Here is a 19,875-nt window from a genome sequence, read left to right as displayed (position 1 = left end):
TTATTTGAAACTTCAACCTTATAGACAGGTTACTGTGGCCATTAGAAAAAATTTGAAACTCTCTGCAAAGTACTTTGGGCCTTATGAAGTTCTTGAGGTTATTGGGCCTGTGGCTTACATATTGGCCTTACTTGAGACCTCCAGGATTCATCCTGTATTTCATGTGTCTCAACTTAAGAAGGTTGTGGGGAATCTCAAAATTCAACACCAACTACCTCATATTAATGAAAAAGGTATCATTGATCTAAGCCCTCTTAGGAAGCTGGATACTAGAAGCATTCTTAGAGATAAGAAGATGGTGTATCAGTAGTTGATTCAATGGAAGGGTTGCAGTGTTGATGAAGCAACCTGGGAAGATGAGGATTTGTTGCAGCTGAATTTTCCAGTTTTATGTCAGCAACCATGAGGTTATGGTTGGTTTTGAAGGAGGGAGGGATGTTAAGAACTGCATAAGAGTAGTAGTCTAAGGAGTATTATTAGTAAGGGCATAATAGTCTATGTCAGTAATGTGTTAGTTACAGAGTATATTAGTAAGGGTAGGGAAGTCTTTCTACATAAGTCTGTTAGTTGCTGAGCTATTATAAATAGCACATGAGTCTGTATCTTTTATTATGATGTTTGAACTATTATCAGAAAATGGAATGTATTTTCCACCAACTCTCTCTCTCTCTCTTGTTTCTAACTCTAGTTTCTCTCTCTATAACAACCTAGCTTCTTCTTCAAGTTTTACAATCTGATCTCTTTTCTCTCTAAATCTCTTCTAATCTCTGCTCTATTACTTCATTTCTAGCCTTTATCTACTCTTATACATCTTATAAACACATAAAAAACACAAAAGTATTTACATTTCCGAACTATCAGTTTAGAGTTCCTGACACTTTGGAACTACTTTCCCTTCATCAACTAACAATACCTTCTATGTCACCAATAATGCAGGTTCATCATCTTGCATTTGAGCCAAGTTTGCCTCCTCCTTTTGTTGACGTTTACACGGTTTCTTGCATTCCACAGCATAGTGTCCGTAACCAAGGCAGTTAAAATAACGTACCTTACTCTTGCCACGTACTCCACGCACAACAACTCTGTTGTTTCGACCCTTTGGACTTGTGTGCCCCTCAACTCCACTTTTCCCACGTCTTTTTAACCATTCTTCACTTGTAAGAAGCAGTTTTGTGTCATCCTTTTCCTTTTTTGACCACTCCTCAGCTGTTAACAATAATTGTCCACCACTAGCATCACTCTGTCCCCTGAGTCTCTCTTCACGTGCCTTAAGAAACCCGATTGTCTCCTCTACAGTCATAGTCTCCAGGTTTTCAAATTGCTCGATTGTAGAAGCAATTTGAAGGAATTTACTAGGTACCGCCCGTAGCAGCTTTTTTACCACATAGGCCTCTTGTATTTCTTCTCCTAGAGCTCGAATGGTTGTCACCAACCCATTGAGTTTCATACAAAAATCATCCAGTGCCTCTGTTTCCTTCATACTCAGTGATTCAAACTCTGCCTTTAGAGTTTGTATCTTTGCCTTTTTCACACGTTCAGCTCCTAAGCACGTTGTTTTAATGGCTTCTCACGCTTCTTTCGCCATTTTCTTCTCTGCAACGGACAAAAGAATGTCCTCCGGGATACCTTGATAATTGGCATCCAGAGCCATGTTATCCTTCTTCTCCTCGACTACCGCCTTTGGATCTGCACTCTCCACAACAGACCACACACCTTGTGCTAGCATATACACTCTCATTTTAATCGACCAAGGCGTATGGTTTCCCCTGTTCAACATAGGATAACTCAGCCCGATCACCCCCTCTTTCGTTTTACCAGTCTCCATCATGACCCCCTTAGGCATGTACTTTGGCATACACTACTGATCCCCTTAAGCTCTGATACCAGATTGTTGGTCAGTATCAAATTACAAACTAAGATTCTGAGTACTTATGTGAAACTGTAAAACAAAGTTGTCTGCACTGAACGTGTTATTATTCAAAATGTAAGTTCCAGAACTAAATACACCTGCATACAGATGTAAAGCAAAAAACCAGGGCCAAACCTCCTAAAAACAAGCTACCACCTAACAGTTATTTTCCCACTTCCTAAATTATCTCAGCTGACAACATGACCAAGTCGGCCCGGCCCGGTGGGCCTTTTGTGCATCTCTACCAAGTCCTGAGCTGTTACAGAAATTAAACAAAAAAATTATTAAATAAATAAACATGATTTAATTAAAACCCAACAAATAAATGATGGACGTTCCAAATAAAAAATCGTAAAGAATTCGCTAGGATGGAAAGAGAACAATTTAGGGTTGTACAAAGGTTAAAAGACTGGATCCGATCGAATACGGATATTTTTGAATTCTTGGACCGAGGGCTAGACCTACTAGATTCGGTCTCGGGGCCGGACGACATCTAAAAAAATCGAATTGGACTCGGATGGGACCCGTACAGACCAATTTGATTAATATTTCTATCTATATTTCTGTTGTCTTTAATGATAGGTTTTGTGAGTTTCGAATTTTAATGGCTGCATTTGTGTTCGAGACTAAACGGTTCTCATAAAGTGCATACATATCTCTGTATTGTAGAAGATCAAGCCAAAAATGTGGTTATTGATGATGCCCTCGAGGCAATGGCGACGAGGGCACGCTAAGGACGGAGTGGCTTGTATGTCCTTATTCGAGGATTAAGCCAAAATATAGTTCTAGGTTGAGGGGTAGGACCCTTTAGAAAGATGTCAAGTCTATGGTTAGACTTAGGGTTAGGAGACTTGGTGGACAAATCTCCAACTTAGATAGTAAGTATGACTACTTAATACGGTGGATTCTAGATCCTTCCTTGTAGGAGTCCGTTTCCATGTTGGACGTTTTTTGGGTCGTCGGGGACTTCGTTTTTAGGTCACCTCGGCGAGCCTAATACATAACTGACTTTGGGCCGTGGTCGCCACGACCCACTGTGGGTCGTTTTCGCCGCGACCCACTCTGGGGCGTTGTCGCCGTGACCCACTTTAGTCGTCATGACTCACTTTAGGTCGTGACCGCCACGACCCACGACCCACTTTGGTGGGTCGTGGAGGCCACCGCCCCCTTTGGTCGTGGTGTTCATGAGTTTTGAATACGGACTTTTAAGTCAACTTTGAACATAATTATTTTAGCATTATTAGGGATTACTTTTCATCCATATCGTTTGCCCCCAACTTTCGGGAAACTTCTTGAGCTTTCGTGGAAGTTATAATGATCTAATTGTGACTCGAGAGTTATTTTGTCCCTTCTTGGGTTCGGTCATGTTATGAAGCGTGGAGCGACCTACACATTCATAGTGACTTATATATTTTAAGTGATCTTTCACACTTTGGGCCTTTGTGATGGTTAATTGAATAGCATTTGATACTAACATGCCCTAATGAACGTTGGTCACCTTTAAACTTTAACCATGGTTAATTATAGGGTCAAAGCTACTAATCTGCCTTAATCGAAACTAATTAGCCCTGATCGGGGCTAATTATTGAGAGTAAGTAGTTAATTAATCTTAATAGAGGCTAATTATAAACTATATTATGCTAATTGGCCTTAATCGCGGCTAACCGGCCCTAACCGGATCTAATCGTGGCATGTAAGTTGCTAATTTTCCCTAATTGAAGGGCTAATTCTTTGTATAAGTTAATTAAATTTAATGTAGGCTAAATATAGACTAAAATATGTTAATCGACCATAATCGGGGCTAATCTAAAAATATGAAAAATTACATTTCGGACCAAATTATCGGCGACCGGAATCGTGTCTAAGGTTGGCTCTGAGCGGTCGGCCTGGTCGGGGGGCTGCTGCGGCCTCCTGGTCGGCCGGGGCTACAGGGGGTACCTGGTCAGACGTGGCTACTCGGTCGGGACCCTTCCCGGGTGCCTACTTGACCGGCTCTGGTTGGCTCGGGCTGCCGCGGGCGCCTTGTTAGTCGGGGCTACTTGGCCAGGGTTCTACCCATGTGCCTTTTCGGACGGCTCTGATCGGCAGGGGCCACTGCGGGTTCCTGGTCAGCCTGGGCTGCTTCGGGTGCCTCATTTGTGATTGACAAATATTTTTTTCCATGGTAGCCTACTCGGTCGAGGAGCTCCCTCGTAGGCTACTCAGTTGGGGGTCCAGGGGGGTACTCGGCTGTGCTACCCCTCTGGGAGCTCGTGGAGTAGGCATCCTAGTCGGTTGAAATCCTCCCAATGAGCCTACTCGACGAGGTCTACTCGTATGGGAGCTTGCGGAGTAAGTGTCCTAGTCAGCTGAAAAGCCTCTCAATGAGCCTACTCAAAGAGGTCTATTCTTTCGGGAGTACGCGGAGTAGACGTCCTACTCGACTGAAGAACCTTCCAATTAGCCTACTCAGTGAGGTCTACTCTTCCGGAAGTACGCGGAGTAGGCGCCCTAGTTGGCTGAAAATCCTCCCAACGAGCCACGCGGAAAGAACTACTCTTCCGGAAGTAGGCCGAGTAAGCATCCTAGTCGGCGGAAAAACCTCCCAATGAGCCTACTCGGTGAAGTCTACTCTTTCGGGAGTACATGGAGTCGGCGTTCTAGTCGGCTGAAGAGTTCCCCAATCAGCCTACTCGGGGAAGTCTACTATTTCAGGAGTTCGTGGAGTTCGCCTCCTTTTAAGCTTACTCGGTCGAACCTACTATTTCGGGAGTTTTTGGTCATGGAGCAGGGCACCTAGTCGACTGAAAAGCCTCCTTTATGAGCCAACTCAGGTAAACCTACATTTCCGGTAGTTTTTGTTCATGGTCAAGTGCGTTATAGTATGCCGAGACTTCTACTTGGCCAAAGTCCCTCCCGGGAGCCTACTTGGTCATTTTTATTCGACCTAAGGCCTTTCCGGGAGGTTACTCCCCCTTAGTCCTCCGAAGACCTTTGGTCGTGTCCAAGGAAGTTCTGAGTGGCTGTGGTTGGCCAATAACTCGAATCTTGAGTTTTGTACTTCATCTTATTACTAATATTGACGAATAACGCAATTAATAGGTGACCAAGATTAAACCTTGAGTTTTTGGACAACATGTCTTAATCATGTTCATGACGGGCTTCGAACATGAACTACGTCGTTCGTGTTTGTGATGTGCCTTTAACTTCATATAGAATTTCTTTATGTCAAACTCTCTAAAAGTTTTCAATCCATAAGCCATTTTCGATTATAATTTTCGTCGATGTCTGAAAATGTTCAACCATCTTCAGTCTTCGTGGCTGAGATGATGGCCAAACGAGGCAAGGGGAGGTCTACTAAAGTTAGAGTTCCTATCGTGCCTTTGTTTCTTAATCATTTCTTTGATATTCTGAATAATTCGTTGGATGAGACGACAGATACATCCTCAAACAACACGAATCCCGACTCCTTTTATCATTCATGTAAGATGAGTAAGTCGGATGAGAGTAAGCTCAAGAAAAAATATAGCTTTCCAAGTTGAGTTAAAGTTCTTGAGCCAGTTTTTAAACATGTAAATAGGATCAGGTAAAGCTATGTGTCTTTGAAGGATACCTCTAAGCTAGGTTGAGGTTCCTGGTCCATCCCATTGTTTGTTAGCAGATATCAAAGTTCACCCTTATCAGCTGTATGCAAATGTTTGGATGATGATCATTATTTTATGACGGAGTTCGAAAATTCCGTTCAAGAGCCATCGTGGGGTATCGGTGCCCAAGACTCTGTTTTCAAAAGTCTACGTCTCGCTTTGGATTGGTCTAAGTGTTCCATCACTCCGCCCGACCTCATTCATGTCTCAGCGACCGAAAAGCTTCTGGAGCTGCAGATGATGGGAGCTCATGCCTTGTATCAGGTGAGCACGTCTTTTAAGTAAAACTTTATTAGTTCATTTCTCTAGTCAGACTTTTCTAGTCTTCTCAAGGTTCATCAGTAGCCTACCCGGCCTTGCCTCGTCGACCAAAGGCTTCACTGGGAGCATACTCGGCCTTGTCTATTCGGTCAAAGGCTTCTCTTGGAGCCTACTCGGCCTTGTTTAGTCGACCAATTTATAATTTTCCTTACTAACTTCTCATTTCACGCCTACTTTTTTCAGGCTAATGCTTAACTTGCAATCTCAAACATACAAAGCCATGCCTCGGAAAATGAGAACCTTACCTTAGAGAGAGCAAAAAACAAGTTTGAGTAAGATGCCAAAGATTGGGAGGCACAGACCATCATGGTTGAGGATCAGGCTTTCTCTTATCAAAATAAATACTCAAGCATTATGAAGAAGAAACATTTGTAGTGGAACAAGCTCATTAATATCTATCAGCGGTCTAAAGACTTCCTCAAGCTCATGAACACACATAATGATATGATGCATTCTGTGAACATGTCACTTGGCTGAGATAAGGCCGTTGGTGCTATCCATGGGTTATATTCTGGTGCGGTGAATCATGCAGATTTTCCAAGCCCATGGGTTGTGCCTAAAGTTGCCAATCTTGGCCAAGCATCCGGCTCCGGCCTTAAGGTCATTTTTTATCGCTCTGAATCAAGCTCAAGTCATAGAAGCTTTGGCTCAAAGGGGAAGGCTCCCTCTTATATGAGTCTCGGGTCTCAGGGACCTCTCTATGGGCAGATTCAACAACTTATGTCGAGGAAGAAGATCCAAGATGATGACAGAGTTGTTGTCATTACAATGCTCCTTGAAATCTTCATTGTAAAATTATCGCTCATTATCCGTAACAAGGATACGTGGGATTCCAAATCGATATATATATCACATTTTCCGAAAAAATTGTGCAATCTATTCGGTGGTTATCTTGGCTAATGTCTTACCCTTAATCCATTTCTTGAAGTAGTCTATAACTACTACGATGAATTTTTGTTGTCCTGATGCTTCAGAAAAAAAGGACCATATATATTCATTCCCCACATTGCAAAAGGGATAGGAGGGTTGATCGAAGTTAGCCTCTCCTGGGGTTGTATGACTATAGGAGCGTGCCTCTGAAATCCGTTGCACTTCTTTATATAGCCTTTAAACCGGACAAAATTGTTGTCTAGTAGAATCCCAATCGGGTTATCTTCTGAGCGTGGGCTCTGCTCCTGAAGTGATGTCCACAAATCCCTTCATGGACTTCCCTAACTGCGTCTCTGCTTCAAGAGGTCTCAAACACTTTAAGTATGGAATGACGAAAGACCTTCCGTACAGAACGCCTTCAATTAATGAATATTTTAGTGCTCTCACCGAAAACTTACATGCCTCCTGGGCATCATCGGGGAGCCATCCTGTTTCGAGGTGAGCTTTGATGGGATCAATCCAACAGCTTGATACGCCAATTAGTGCTATCAAATTTATGATAGATTCTGGGGGTCCTCGAAACTTGGAAGTAGATACTTCTCGGATAGTTTTCGATCTCGGACGAGGCAAACTTAGATAGGACATTAGACGTAGTGTTTTACTCTCTCGGAACATGTTATGCGTACCATTCATCGAACTGAGTCAATATTCCCTTCACGACTCTCAGGTACTTGGCCATTATATCATCTTTGGCCTCGAACTCTCCATTGACTTGGGCAACTACAAACCTTGAGATTCTTGGCCCTTACAGCTCTAGCTAAGCCTAGACCAGCTATCAAAGATTTATACTCTACTTCGTTATTTGTTGTTGGGAAGTCCAACTTTAAAGCGTACTCGACCCATCGGTTCTTTGTAAGACCAAGACTACACCAGTAGATTTTGTTTTGGACGTTTCATCAAAATAGAGAACTCAATACTCTTTCAGAGTCAAGACTTCGCCCAACTCAATTTCCTGACCCTTGATGGTTGTTCAAGGCTTGTACGTGATGTCAAATTTGCCCAACTCAATTGCTCACTTGATGAGCCTTTCACCGGCTTTCGGGCTGTAAAGGATGTTCCTCAAAGGTTGGTCCGTCAAGACTTCGATTTTGTGTGCCTGGAAGTATGGTTGAAACTTTCTTGAGGCTGTTGTCAGGGCAAGTGCAAACTTCTCAGTGGTTGAGTAGTTCAACTCCACTCCATGGAGCACCTTGCTCGACAGGCTTTTGAACCTTCTATTCTTTCTTTATTAGGACGACACTCACTGCTCAAAGGCCAATAACGGGGCTTCAGTCATATATTTTTTTAGCTGTTCAAATGACTCTTGGCTCTCAGTTGTCCACTCAAATTTCTTCACCTTCTTCATGGTTTTGAAAAAGGGTAGGCATTTGTCTCATAAATCGGAGATCAACCTTCTCAAAGATATAATTCATCCAACCATCTTTTGAACGTCCTTTATGAATTGTGGTGGCTCCATGTGCAGGATGAATTTAATTTTATCGGGATTGGCCTCGATTTCTCTTTTCGAGACTATGTGACCCAAAAGTTTTTCAAACCAAATGTCAAAGGCACACTTGGCAGGGTTTAACATCATCTTATGGTGTCTCAGCACTTCAAATACCTCTATGAGGTGATTAATATGGTCGGCCATGGCTTTTGACTAACATATCATCAATATAGACCTTCATGGTTTTCCCAATTAGGTAGGCGAAGATCATATTCACCAATCTTATGGGTTTCGTCTATGAAAATTTTAATTTAATTGTAATTACTGAAGCCATCCATAAAGCTTAACATATCATACCCAACAGTGGCATCGATCAAAGTGTCAATCCTTGGTAGGTAGCAGTCTTCAGGACATGCATAATTCAGATCAGTTAAGTCGATTCACATTCTCCACTTTCCATTGGCCTTCTTGACCAACACGGGTTTGGATAACCATTTTGGGAAATGAACTTGCTTGACGAATTCGGCTTATTGGCATCCAGCATGTCGGGGGCATAAGTTTTCTTCTTCTGTTAGACCGCCTTTCGAGGTTGATCGACGTTCAACTTATGAGTTATAAGGTTGGGGTCGATCTCATGCATTTAAGCTGCTATCCAAGAAAATACATCGTTGTTCTCTTGGAAGAACTTTGGCAATCGTCCCTTCAAGGGATTTTTCATGGACGCTTTAATGTATGCGACCTTATTCGGGTCTAACGAATCTAGGGAAATTGGGACTAATTCCTCATCTGGCTTCCCTCGATGTTCTTCATTCTCGTAAACATCAATGTCTTCTATTAGAAGGACCTGCCCCGGCTCCATCAAGCCTTAGCGCGGCCACATAGTAGCTTAGAACCAGTTTATGTCTCCTCTTTTATTTATGACTCCATTTTTAGTTGGGAACTTGAACACCATTTGATAGGTTGAAGCCACAACCTTAAACGCATGAATTCATGTCCTTCCAAGGATTGTGTTGTAGGTATAAGCTGTCTTGATAACCTGAAAACTTAGCATTTGCGTGGCCTCCCTCGACTTTGCACTTCACTCTGTTGACCCGTAGATGGGTGTATCTGAAGGGATCAGTTGAGAGTCATTGTACCCCGTTCTTATAAATGTGTCATGAAACAAAATATACACCAAAGCTCCATTATCTACAAGAACTCTCTTGACAGGACAATTTCCAATTACCGGGGTAATAGCTAAAGGATCATTATGAGGAAACTTTAGACCTTCAAAGTCGGGATCACCGAATCTAAGTGTCATATTATTCTTAGCACACGTAGGTGTGTCTCTGACTTTACTCATTACCTTTATAGAATACGCCTTTCAAGAATTCTTTTTTGTCCTAGCGGTCGTTGGTCCTCCGAAGATCATGTCAATTACTGGCCCTCGGGGCTGTGGGTTACGATCTCAGTCATTACCCCTTCGGTCATTATCTATTTTCCGACCTCCTCTATCTTCACCCTTGGTTAATCGACCATATTTTCTCTTCGGATCAGATACCCAATCTCATCCTTAAGTTGTCTACAGTCGTTGGTGTCATGACCAACATCCTTGTGGAACCTACAATATTGGCCTTTATCTCTCTTATCGGGATCTCCACTTAGTGGCTTAGGCCATCTGAATTCCTTTTCCTTCTCGATCTCTAATATAATTTGGTTCCTTAGAGCGTTCAATCTTGCGTACAATGTGAACCTCGGTCCTTGATTCTTCTTGGAAGTAGAGTCGAAGTTCTTGCCAGTTCGCGGATATTTGTCCTTGGCATCGTACTTCTGCTCCACTTTTCACTTCTTGTTGCCTATGGACTCATTGCTTGCAACTACTTTTTTTATGATTTCCTTAACCTCTATATACTTTCCGACTCTCTCTTAGAGATGTAACATGTTTTTGGGGGCTCATTTGGATAAAGTCATCTTGAAGTATTCATTCTTAGTTTCTTATTGTAAGGCTATCATGGCCACCTTGTCATCAAGATCTGGGATCTTCAAGGCCTCCTTCGTGAATTGGTTCATATAATCTCTTAGGGATTCAATTACTCTTTGTTCAAGGCTCATGTGAGAAGCCCAACTTTTTTATACACTTTCCAATGATGAAGGTATGGCTTAGATCTTTGCAGGACTCAATCAAGTTGGGGGTAGACGGCTGTACCATCTTTGAGTCATGCCAACTAGGGTTTGAGGGAATGTTAGACACTTAATATCGTTGTTCACGGGTTGTAGAAACAGGGCATTGGAGAAAGTCCTCACATGATTCGCCGGGTCTCCAGTACCATCATATGCCTTGATGGTGGACATCTTGAAGTTCCTTGAGATATGGGCTTTCATAATCTCTTCAGTAAATGGGGGCTTAGGAATATCGAGATCTCATAGCGGCATTAAGTCAGTTGGATCAACCCTTGGGGTAACAACCCTTTGTCTTGATGATAAACCTTCCAAGTCTATGACAGGAGAAAAATCCATTGATCTTCCTGTTGGCGTGGGCCTTGGGGGCTGATGCATCTCCATGTCATGTTTTAGCCTTTAAAACTCGGCTTCATGAGCCCTTATCCTCTCTTGGATATCCTGGGTAATCGTCCATTGGGGCCTCCGAAGCTGACGATGGGCTCTTTGTTCAGGCTCCTTGCTTGCACGTCTCCTCCTTCGAGCGGTCTCTTCCTCCGATAAATATGAATCTCTCTCTGAGTAAGATCCAAAAAAGTCACGTCCTTCAACAATAGGGGCCAGGCCACGGATGTATTGGGACAGTCGTCCTTCCCCTTGACGTGAAAGGTCGGTTCCTCCAATATCAAGGTACAAAGGCATCCCGTAAGGGGGTTATAGGTTGAGGGGTAGAGACTTTTATATAAATGTTGAGTTTAGGGTTAGACTTAGGTTATGATACTTAGTGAACAAATCTTTAACTTACATGGTAAGTAGGATTCCTCAAGGCGGTGGATTCGAGAACCTTCCTTGTAGGAGTCTGTTTCCATGTTGGACATTTTTTTGGTCATCCTGGACTTCGTTTTTAGGTCACCGTGGCGGGACTAGTATGTAACTAAATTTGGGTTGTGGTCGACATGACTCACTTTGGGTTATGGTCGCCGCGACCCATTTTGGGTGGTGGTAGCTACGACCTACTTTGGTCATGGTGTTCATGGGCTTTGACTACGGACTTTCAAGTCAATTTTGGACATAATTAATTTAGTATTTTTTACGTCTTTAGGGATTATCATTTGAAGCACCTTCTGAGTCACATTACACGTGCACTTGTTGCAGGTGCAACAAGGCATATGACTAATATCACTCGTAGCATCCCAAATCCCCTTAATTTCAATAAAAAAGATACATACTTGGTTCCTTCATTCTACTTAGATAGTTGGTTGTTGTTGTTTGAGTGAGAAAATATGTGTCATGGAGGCGAATCCAAACCTATCTTCAAGGTTTAGCCAAATTTCTCGAGCAGTTTTAAAAAAAAGACACTTCATGAAATTGTATAATAAGCAATAACACACTAGGTCATTGCATTGTTCCTATGCTTTCAAATCAGCGGAATTAAAAGCAGGTTTAACAACACTTCCATCACACAAATCCAGGCTTATTTTTAGCATAAAGACTAAGTATGATTGAACGTTTCAATTAATATATATTAGGGGTTTGGATTAAAATAAAACCTATGTACTACGTTATTGAAACTAATATAAAATACCGTTAATCGGTCTAATTGGCCTAACATGGTTAAATAGTGTATAGGAAAATTCAAAATTAAAACAAAATTAAAGATAATCTATTCGATCGGTTCGTATAATTCATTGGTCGGTACAACAGGCTTAGCGGACTAAAATAAAATTAGTATAGATTAATGGTAGGGGCTAAAATACAAATAAAAATCAATACTTCTTTGTTAAAACCAAAAACAATATATGGTGGCTGGTATAAAAAATTTAACGGGCTAAAATAAAATTAATGTATTTTATTGATATGTATTAAAAAAATTAGAATCTAACTGAAAAATACCTTAATCAGTACAAATGGACCTAACAAGCTAAAACAAAATTAAGTATTCATAATATTTAGGTACTTGACTTTCGATACTTAATTTCATGTTTTAACTAAATCACTTATTGGTTTTTAATTCAAATATGGGCACACTAATTAAAATTCAATTTTAATGAGAATATTCACTATAAAATTTATTGTAACTAAATACAAATACCAAAAATAAAATAAATATACCGAAAAATGAACATTCTAAAAATAGTGTATCACACGCGATTTAAGCTACTGTTCATACAAAATTTTAACTTGTATAATTAAATTTTATTTTTATTATAAATTAAAATATATAAGAAATTTAACTACTTCATAAGGTAATAAATATTTAAAAATTAGCACATATTTTATTATTTAAAGATTAATTAGTACTTTGTAAATACACGAGTATCAATTTTTAAGTATATGGTTACACAATTTATTTTTTATAGGTGGTAGTGTTGATTTATGTATTTCATCAATTTACTACCCATTAGTTTGGATCATAAAAGTAATATATGATAATTTAAGAGTTGCAGTAAAGTTAAAATAATTATTTATATGAATTCAAGGTTGGACAGTTTTTTTCTGTTCTTGGACCGGACCAGACCTAAAACTGTTTTTTTATGGATCGGGGACCGGATTGGGTATATTCAGTTCAGCCCGGGCAATAAACCTGATCTAATCTACCGATCTAATTTAAAAATTCATTTTCGTCTTTTCCCCCCTCATACAATCACTGTATTTTTATATTTCCATCAACAATCATCCTTCTTTTACTAGGGTTGTTGATGTATCCAATTTTTTAAATGTTTGCTTGGCCTCTGATTTGAATTGGGTGATCTGTTTGGTATTTATTCGGTTTGTTGTTTTGTCTATTTGATAATGATTCAATTTATATTTTGGAAATTTGGAAAGCCTGTATTGAGGTTGTGACGATGTTGAAAATCGCAAAAACTCATCTTTCATAATGGAAGATTGTTCATATTATGAGAGCATTAGTTCCTCTAATTTTAATTGGTGCAACTGAAATTTCTGGGAATTGGATAACAACTGCAATTAATTGTGTGCAGGTATACTGATGGTTTGTATAGGTTATATTTCTCATGAAACAATTTTAATATTATTTAGTTCAAAAAATATATTTATTCTACATATTCAGCGATCCGGAAATAAAATGACTATTTGTATAACTCATATATTTGCTTCTCAACCAGGTTGTATTGCCCGTTTAGGGGTTTGTCCCGGTTCGGTCCAGTTTTTTTTATTAAATTCATTATACTTTGATAAAAAAATGAATAAGATACGTTACAACTATGAACATCTAACCAAACATATTTAGATGATTACACAATAAATACATAGTAACGAATAATCACCGAACTCAATTACGCAATTAAGAATTAACATTGTAACACATATTAGATCACTAGTAACCCGTTAAAAATAACACATATAAAATAGCGAACATTTTCATAATTCCAGTTTTGATCAGATATGTATTTAGCCATTCCGAACCTCTAAAAGATGTTTTCTTGATTAACACAAAACAAACATGAAGTTGTAAACAACGAAAATGTCATTCTTAAAAGTCGATAATCAATGAATTTTAACTTAAAGATGATTTTTTTAAATTTTACAAGATAGTCAATTTATGTGTCTAAGGGGTCATTTGTTAACCCCTGTACCATACCAAAAGTACTGGACGAGACTTGAATCACCTGTTCAGATTGTTTGATAAATTTTTTTGTTAGCTGGATGAGCCAAGAATTTAGCTGGATGACTCATTCAAAAAAATATAGCTGGATGGTTCATGTAACCTCAGGATATAGTAAGTTTTATCAAGTGATATCAAGCCACTAGACCATAATACAAAAATATAATATATTTATTTATAATACATACGTGATTTTCTTAAAAAAAGTATAAAATTAAAATTTCATGCCATATATTAATTTTATTTAATATTTATACTTATATTTTTAGTTTTTAAATATGTTTATATTCAAATAATAATGTGGATTTTAATATGAATACATTTGTCTAAAATTTGTTTAATAATTTTAATATTAAACTTACAATTATATATTTTTCATGTTTACGACTGAAAATATTGTTTACTCTTTAAATCTTTAAATGGATAATATTTATTCAAAATATATGTATGTTATTATTATTAAATTTTCAAAATACGTGTAAATTGTTATTGATTATTAAGATTAAAATACAAATTAATTTTTACATATACGTAAGGATATGATCAACAAATATTATCGTTCAGAAATTTTGATATTTATTTACCAAACAGGATTAACAATCCTACATTCAGATTATCAATCGTTCAGAATTTTAATCGTCCAGAAAAAATGATTCAGATTTAACAAATGACCCCTAAAATCCTTTTAAATTTTAATAATAAAAACGAGTAGGACGAATATGATTAATATATAGTATTTCGAAACCATAATTCTTAACTTACAAGTTACCTGTTCTCAAATCTGATCCAGAATTTAGACTCATCGCGATTTTCTAACTTTAATCCTAATTTTTAAATTATTTTTGAATAATTCTTATCTTATTATTCTAAAAATTACATGAAAAAGTCGAGAGTTTTTAGTTACAAGAAAATCAGAAGTTAAAAATAGCTAGATCAAACAACCACGTACTCTTTTCTTTTCATTTTTCATTAATCGTTTACTTCATCCATTTTAAATTAGTTATCTCGTTTGACTTTTTTTTTTGTATTTTAAGGTATCTTGACCATATACCTCTTTTGATTATTTTAATTTTTTTGTGATAAAAATTCAAATCTTAAATTTATTCACAAAATGAAAATTTGAAAAATAATTAACGGAAATATGTGGTAAAGACACTTTAAATTACGTGTAAAGGTCAAATGGTACAAGTGATTTGAGATGGAGAGAGTAATTTTTATGCGTACTTTGAGGTAAAAAAATAATTTATCTTATACTAACCTATAACCCGTGCTATGTACGGGCTGACTATAATATGTGCAATTTATTATTTTATTATTTTATATAAATAATAACAATAATAATATATTATAGAGATTAATACATTTAAAATATTTACGTATTATTTTGTAGATATCATATTATTGATGGATTCAAAATTTAGATTATTAAAATCTTAAAATGTACTTTTAGTACAGTTTTAATTCAATGATTTATATTAGATGGGTTATAGATTTTTGATCTTGAATATCACTGGTCTATTTTAGTGTTGTATTTGAATGATTTGGTATTGTTTTTTTTAGTATTATTTTTTTTTAATTTTTTTTCCTAATTTATTAATTCTTTTGTTATATTATAATTTGAATTATTAAAATTAATTTTGAAAGTTTTTGGTTCCCTATAAAAGAGGTAAGAAAGAAGTTGAGTGTGATTAGAAATTAAGTTGAATAATAATTCATAGAGTTTGTAGTTTTATTAAATACATGCTTTAATTTTTTTGATTAAATTATATTTGTTTAAATGTTTTGAAAGGTGTTAACCGACTTTTTAGGATGGTGTTAACCAACCGAGCAAACGAAATCATGTTTCGCTTATAATAATATAGTATTTGAATTACTAAAATTATTTTTGAAAGTTTTTGGTTCCCTTGAAGTTGAGTGTGGTTAGAAATTAAGTTAGATAATAATTCAGAGAGTTTGTAATTTTATTAAATACATGCTTTAATATTTTTTTAATTAAATTATATTTGTTTAAATGTTTTGGAAGGTGTTAATAGACTTTTTAGGAAAGTGTTAACCAACTGAATAAACGAAACCATGTTTCGCTTATAATAATATTGTATAAATAGATAATAATTTTTGGATTTATTTTTATAAAAGAATTAATTTATTAATTTATCACCTTCTTGCATTAAGATATATGTAAATATATAAAAGAAAATACAAATTTAAAACGAAGTACATGTAGTACAAAAATATTATTTACTTAAAATAAATGATGCTAAACAGTTAACAAAGTGAAATATATTTAATCTATTTTAAAATTAGTGGGTAGAAAATAATGGCAAACAAATGGCGTGTATGTCATAAAGTAGTCTAGTACTATTGGTGCCAAGCAGAAACGAAGCGTACGCTACTATTTTGCACGAGTTTCTAGGAGATAGCTCTCCGATCATCATCAGCCGATTTTGAACCTTTTTCTTACATCTCCGGTTAGTAAACTCTTATCTTATTCTTGGTCGCTGCTGTGTTTGATCTCTTGTTTTTGGTATCAGTGTATTAGGCATGCATGTGTATGTGTCAGAGAGAGAGAGAGGGAGAGAGGGAGAGGGAGAGGGAGAGAGAGGGAGAGCGGGAGAGGAAGAGGGAGAGAGAGGGAGAGAGAGGGAGAGGGAGAGGGAGAGGGCGAGCGGGAGAGGGAGAGGGGGAGAGGGAGAGGGAGAGGGAGAGAGAGAGAGAGAGAGAAACAGGGAGAGAGAGGGAGGGGGAGAGGGAAAGAGAGAGAGAGGGAGAGAGGGAGAGATATAGAGAGTTATTTTGTACTTATACATATATGTATTGAATACTACTTTCTCTTAATAATTAGTATATTTAAAAAGTATGGGTTTAATGTTATAATTACTTATTTGAACATCTAGATTTATGTATTATTTAAAGATTTAGGAGATCTGTGCTGCTTAATTTAATTTAATTTTTTGAAGATATCTATGTGGCTAATTGATGGCATAGAAAGTAAATTAGCTCGTGTGAGATGAACTTTAGGTTTTTATTTTGTATGAGCATATTTTGCGCGTGCGTGAACTATGTACTTTAGTGTAAGTGACTGTTTTTTGACATATGTTTAACAGCTTAAAGTGAAATGGGTCTACATGTAATTTTGTCAAGAAAAATCCATGGCAGACTTGAATCTGGTGAACTAACTTTATGTTCATGAAAAAACAGATAAAAATATCCTGCCTCTCCTTTTTTTCTTTCAAAATTGGTGAAATTTGTTAGACACGTAATTATTAACACAATGTAAGGGTGTCTTTGGTTGTAAGTCATGAAAAAATAGATAAAAAATCATGCCTCTCTTTTTTTTTCCTTTCAAAATGGGGGAAATTTTTTATACACGTCATTATCAACACGATGTAAGGGTGTCTTTGGTTTTAAGTCTTGAAAACCAGTCCGTCATTATTAACACAATGCAAGGGTGTCTTTGATTTTAGGTAATGGAAACCAGATACAAAAATCCTGCCTCTCTTTTAAAGAAAAAATGGCGAAATTTGTTAGATACGTCATTCTTAAAACAATGTAAGGTGTGTTTGATTTCGATATGGATATGTGTCCAAGTAACATAGATACGTGTCTAAGTAACGGACGCGTCAACATTTTGAAAAACACACATGTTTTTAGCCTAAAATAGGTGTCCAGGTCCGAGTGTGCATTTCCGGGTGTCGATGTCGAGTGTCCGACACGGGTACTCGAAGGTAAAACGAAGAGTCCGAGTAACATAGATTAACACAATGTAAGGGTGTCTTTGGTTTTAACTCGTGGAAACCAGATATAAAAATCCTGCCACTCTTTTAAAAAAAATGGCGAAATTTGTTAGATACTCATTCTTAACACAAAGGTGTGTTTGGTTTCGTAGTCATGTGAAAACCAGATATAAAGGTGTGTTTACTTGGATATGAAACGAAGAGTCCGAGTAACATAGATTAACACAATGTAAAGGGTGTCTTTGGTTTTAACTCATGGAAACCAGATATAAAAATCCTGCCACTCTTTTAAAAAAAAATGGCGAAATTTGTTATATACTCATTCTTAACACAAAGGTGTGTTTGGTTTCGTAGTCATGTGAAAACATGATATAAAAAGATGGTTGTATGGTTGACTGCCCCATCAAGTGTATAAAAAGATGGTTGTATGGTTGACTGCCCCATCAAGTGTTTGATGGACAAGTGGAGAACTGGCCTGTTATCCTTCCACGGACAGGAGAGGGAAGTGTTCGCTGCTCTGTGAAGCCAGCCTAGCGCAGTACCCTCCTCTTTAGGGGCCAGGAACTCCAGGCTTCCGCCTAAGGCCCATGACCCTGCTCCCTACTTGGAATGGGCAAGCCAGTGAATAACCCCAAACAGGCCCAACCTTCTGGAACAATTCAACCTTCAACCAACTTATAGCTCCCACTTGGGTTACAGGCCTGCGCTACAAGACCAAGCTGAAAGTTTAACCCTTTCACTATAAGTATAAACAAACACAGGCTCCATTTTCTAGACAATGTGGTAAAAACTTTGCTTTCTTTTGTTTTTCGTTTCCAAATTTAGTATTCTATAACATATAACACTTAATTAAAACATTGATCTAAACATTAATTTGTTTGTTTGAATTACAAATGAGTAGCTGGTTTTGGTTTCAGCATTTTAAATAGGAATTTTGTTTCAAATCCTCGACTAGCTAATCACCAAGTATTTCTTTCCCACAATTGCAATTAAAGTTACCTGTTTGCATGCAGTTGACATGTTATGTAGTATATACTGCAAAGTGCAAATTATGGTATTGATTTTGCATACTCTAACATCTAATATTTTGATTTCAATAGATGATTTATAAAAGCTAATGAAATCGTATTGCTCCTGTGCTTCACTGACGTTAAGACTTGCAACTAACAATGTCAGACTTGTGTGGATGATAGAAGAAAGTCAAAACCTTTACCACTGTATGCAATAATGGTCTGGATGGATGCCAAATAAGCTGAGTGTCACAATGCACTTCTCATTATAATGTTCTTGTTCAATCTGCTGCTTTTTTGGAGTTGTAAGGCATCCAGAAAACGGTTCCTGCACCCATGGAGTAGATTCATCTGCCCCTTCAAAGTAGGTAAAGAAATCACTGTTTAACCCTCTTGTTCTTTGGCTTATGGTGTGCAATAGTGACCTATATTATTGAAAATACAAGTTAAGTACATAATGTTATAATGTTCTATCTATTGCTCCTAATTTTGCTGATAAAAGTTAAAGAGTAGGAGAATAATCTGATATTAAAAAGATATCTTGGGATTATTCGTGCACATAAGCTATCGGCACTATAATTAGATGATTGAAGATTCTTTATGATTGTAATTAATAGAAGTGTATAAAGCTTTAGCTTACTGTTTCTTTTGATATATCTAATATTGATATACTGTCCAAGTGTTCTTTCTGGTTGACTCGGGGTGTTTTATAAAATGTTAAAGCCTTAGCCTCCATGGTCAAGAGCTCAAGATTTCGTTCTCAATGGACAACCTGCAACTCTCGGTGAATTTTTCCGTTTTAAAACCATCCAAATTGTGTGTATATGTAATTTATATGAACAGATATTGAGGGAAAATACTCAAAAATTTTCAGTCACGTGCTTCAAGCACACGGTATTCTTTAATGGTGCCCTTATCTCATTACCACTGGAATCTCCCTCCAAAAATTATCATATGCCATTATAAGTAGCAATGCCATTATAAGTAGCAAGCACACAGTATTCTTTAGTAAAAGGCGAAAGAATAGTTCGCTTTGTGCTCACATCATGGCTGCGTGAGATGTGTTTGGAATTAGTGCCCCTTCATATTGCTGCGGGAGGAGCATGTTTGCTTCAACTTTTCTATATGGGTCTGTTTGGGAACTAAAATATGTCCGGGCTT

At 37.5% G+C, this 19,875-nt stretch overlaps 1 protein-coding gene and 1 non-coding gene across 2 annotated transcripts; both read right to left on the bottom strand.

The window, feature by feature from the left end:
• Nucleotides 1-916: 916 nt before the first annotated feature.
• On the bottom strand, nt 917-1,825 carry LOC141695273 (uncharacterized). The gene is made up of 2 exons (XM_074499532.1): nt 1,627-1,825; nt 917-1,542 (listed from the first exon to the last, which is right to left on the bottom strand). Exons 1-2 carry the CDS (start codon nt 1,823-1,825, stop codon nt 917-919), a joined length of 825 nt encoding a protein of 274 aa, XP_074355633.1.
• A 17,827-nt stretch (nt 1,826-19,652) lies between these two features.
• Nucleotides 19,653-19,767, bottom strand: LOC141698792 (U5 spliceosomal RNA). Its single transcript, XR_012565294.1, has one exon. It is a non-coding gene; the product is annotated as a U5 spliceosomal RNA (small nuclear RNA).
• Nucleotides 19,768-19,875: the final 108 nt, after the last annotated feature.

The sequence above is a fragment of the Apium graveolens genome, chromosome 11, assembly GCF_009905375.1.
Source record: "Apium graveolens cultivar Ventura chromosome 11, ASM990537v1, whole genome shotgun sequence".
NCBI classification, from domain to species: Eukaryota; Viridiplantae; Streptophyta; class Magnoliopsida; order Apiales; family Apiaceae; genus Apium; species Apium graveolens.
Note: the sequence above shows the minus strand (reverse complement) of the source record. Positions and strands in the feature narration are given on the sequence as shown.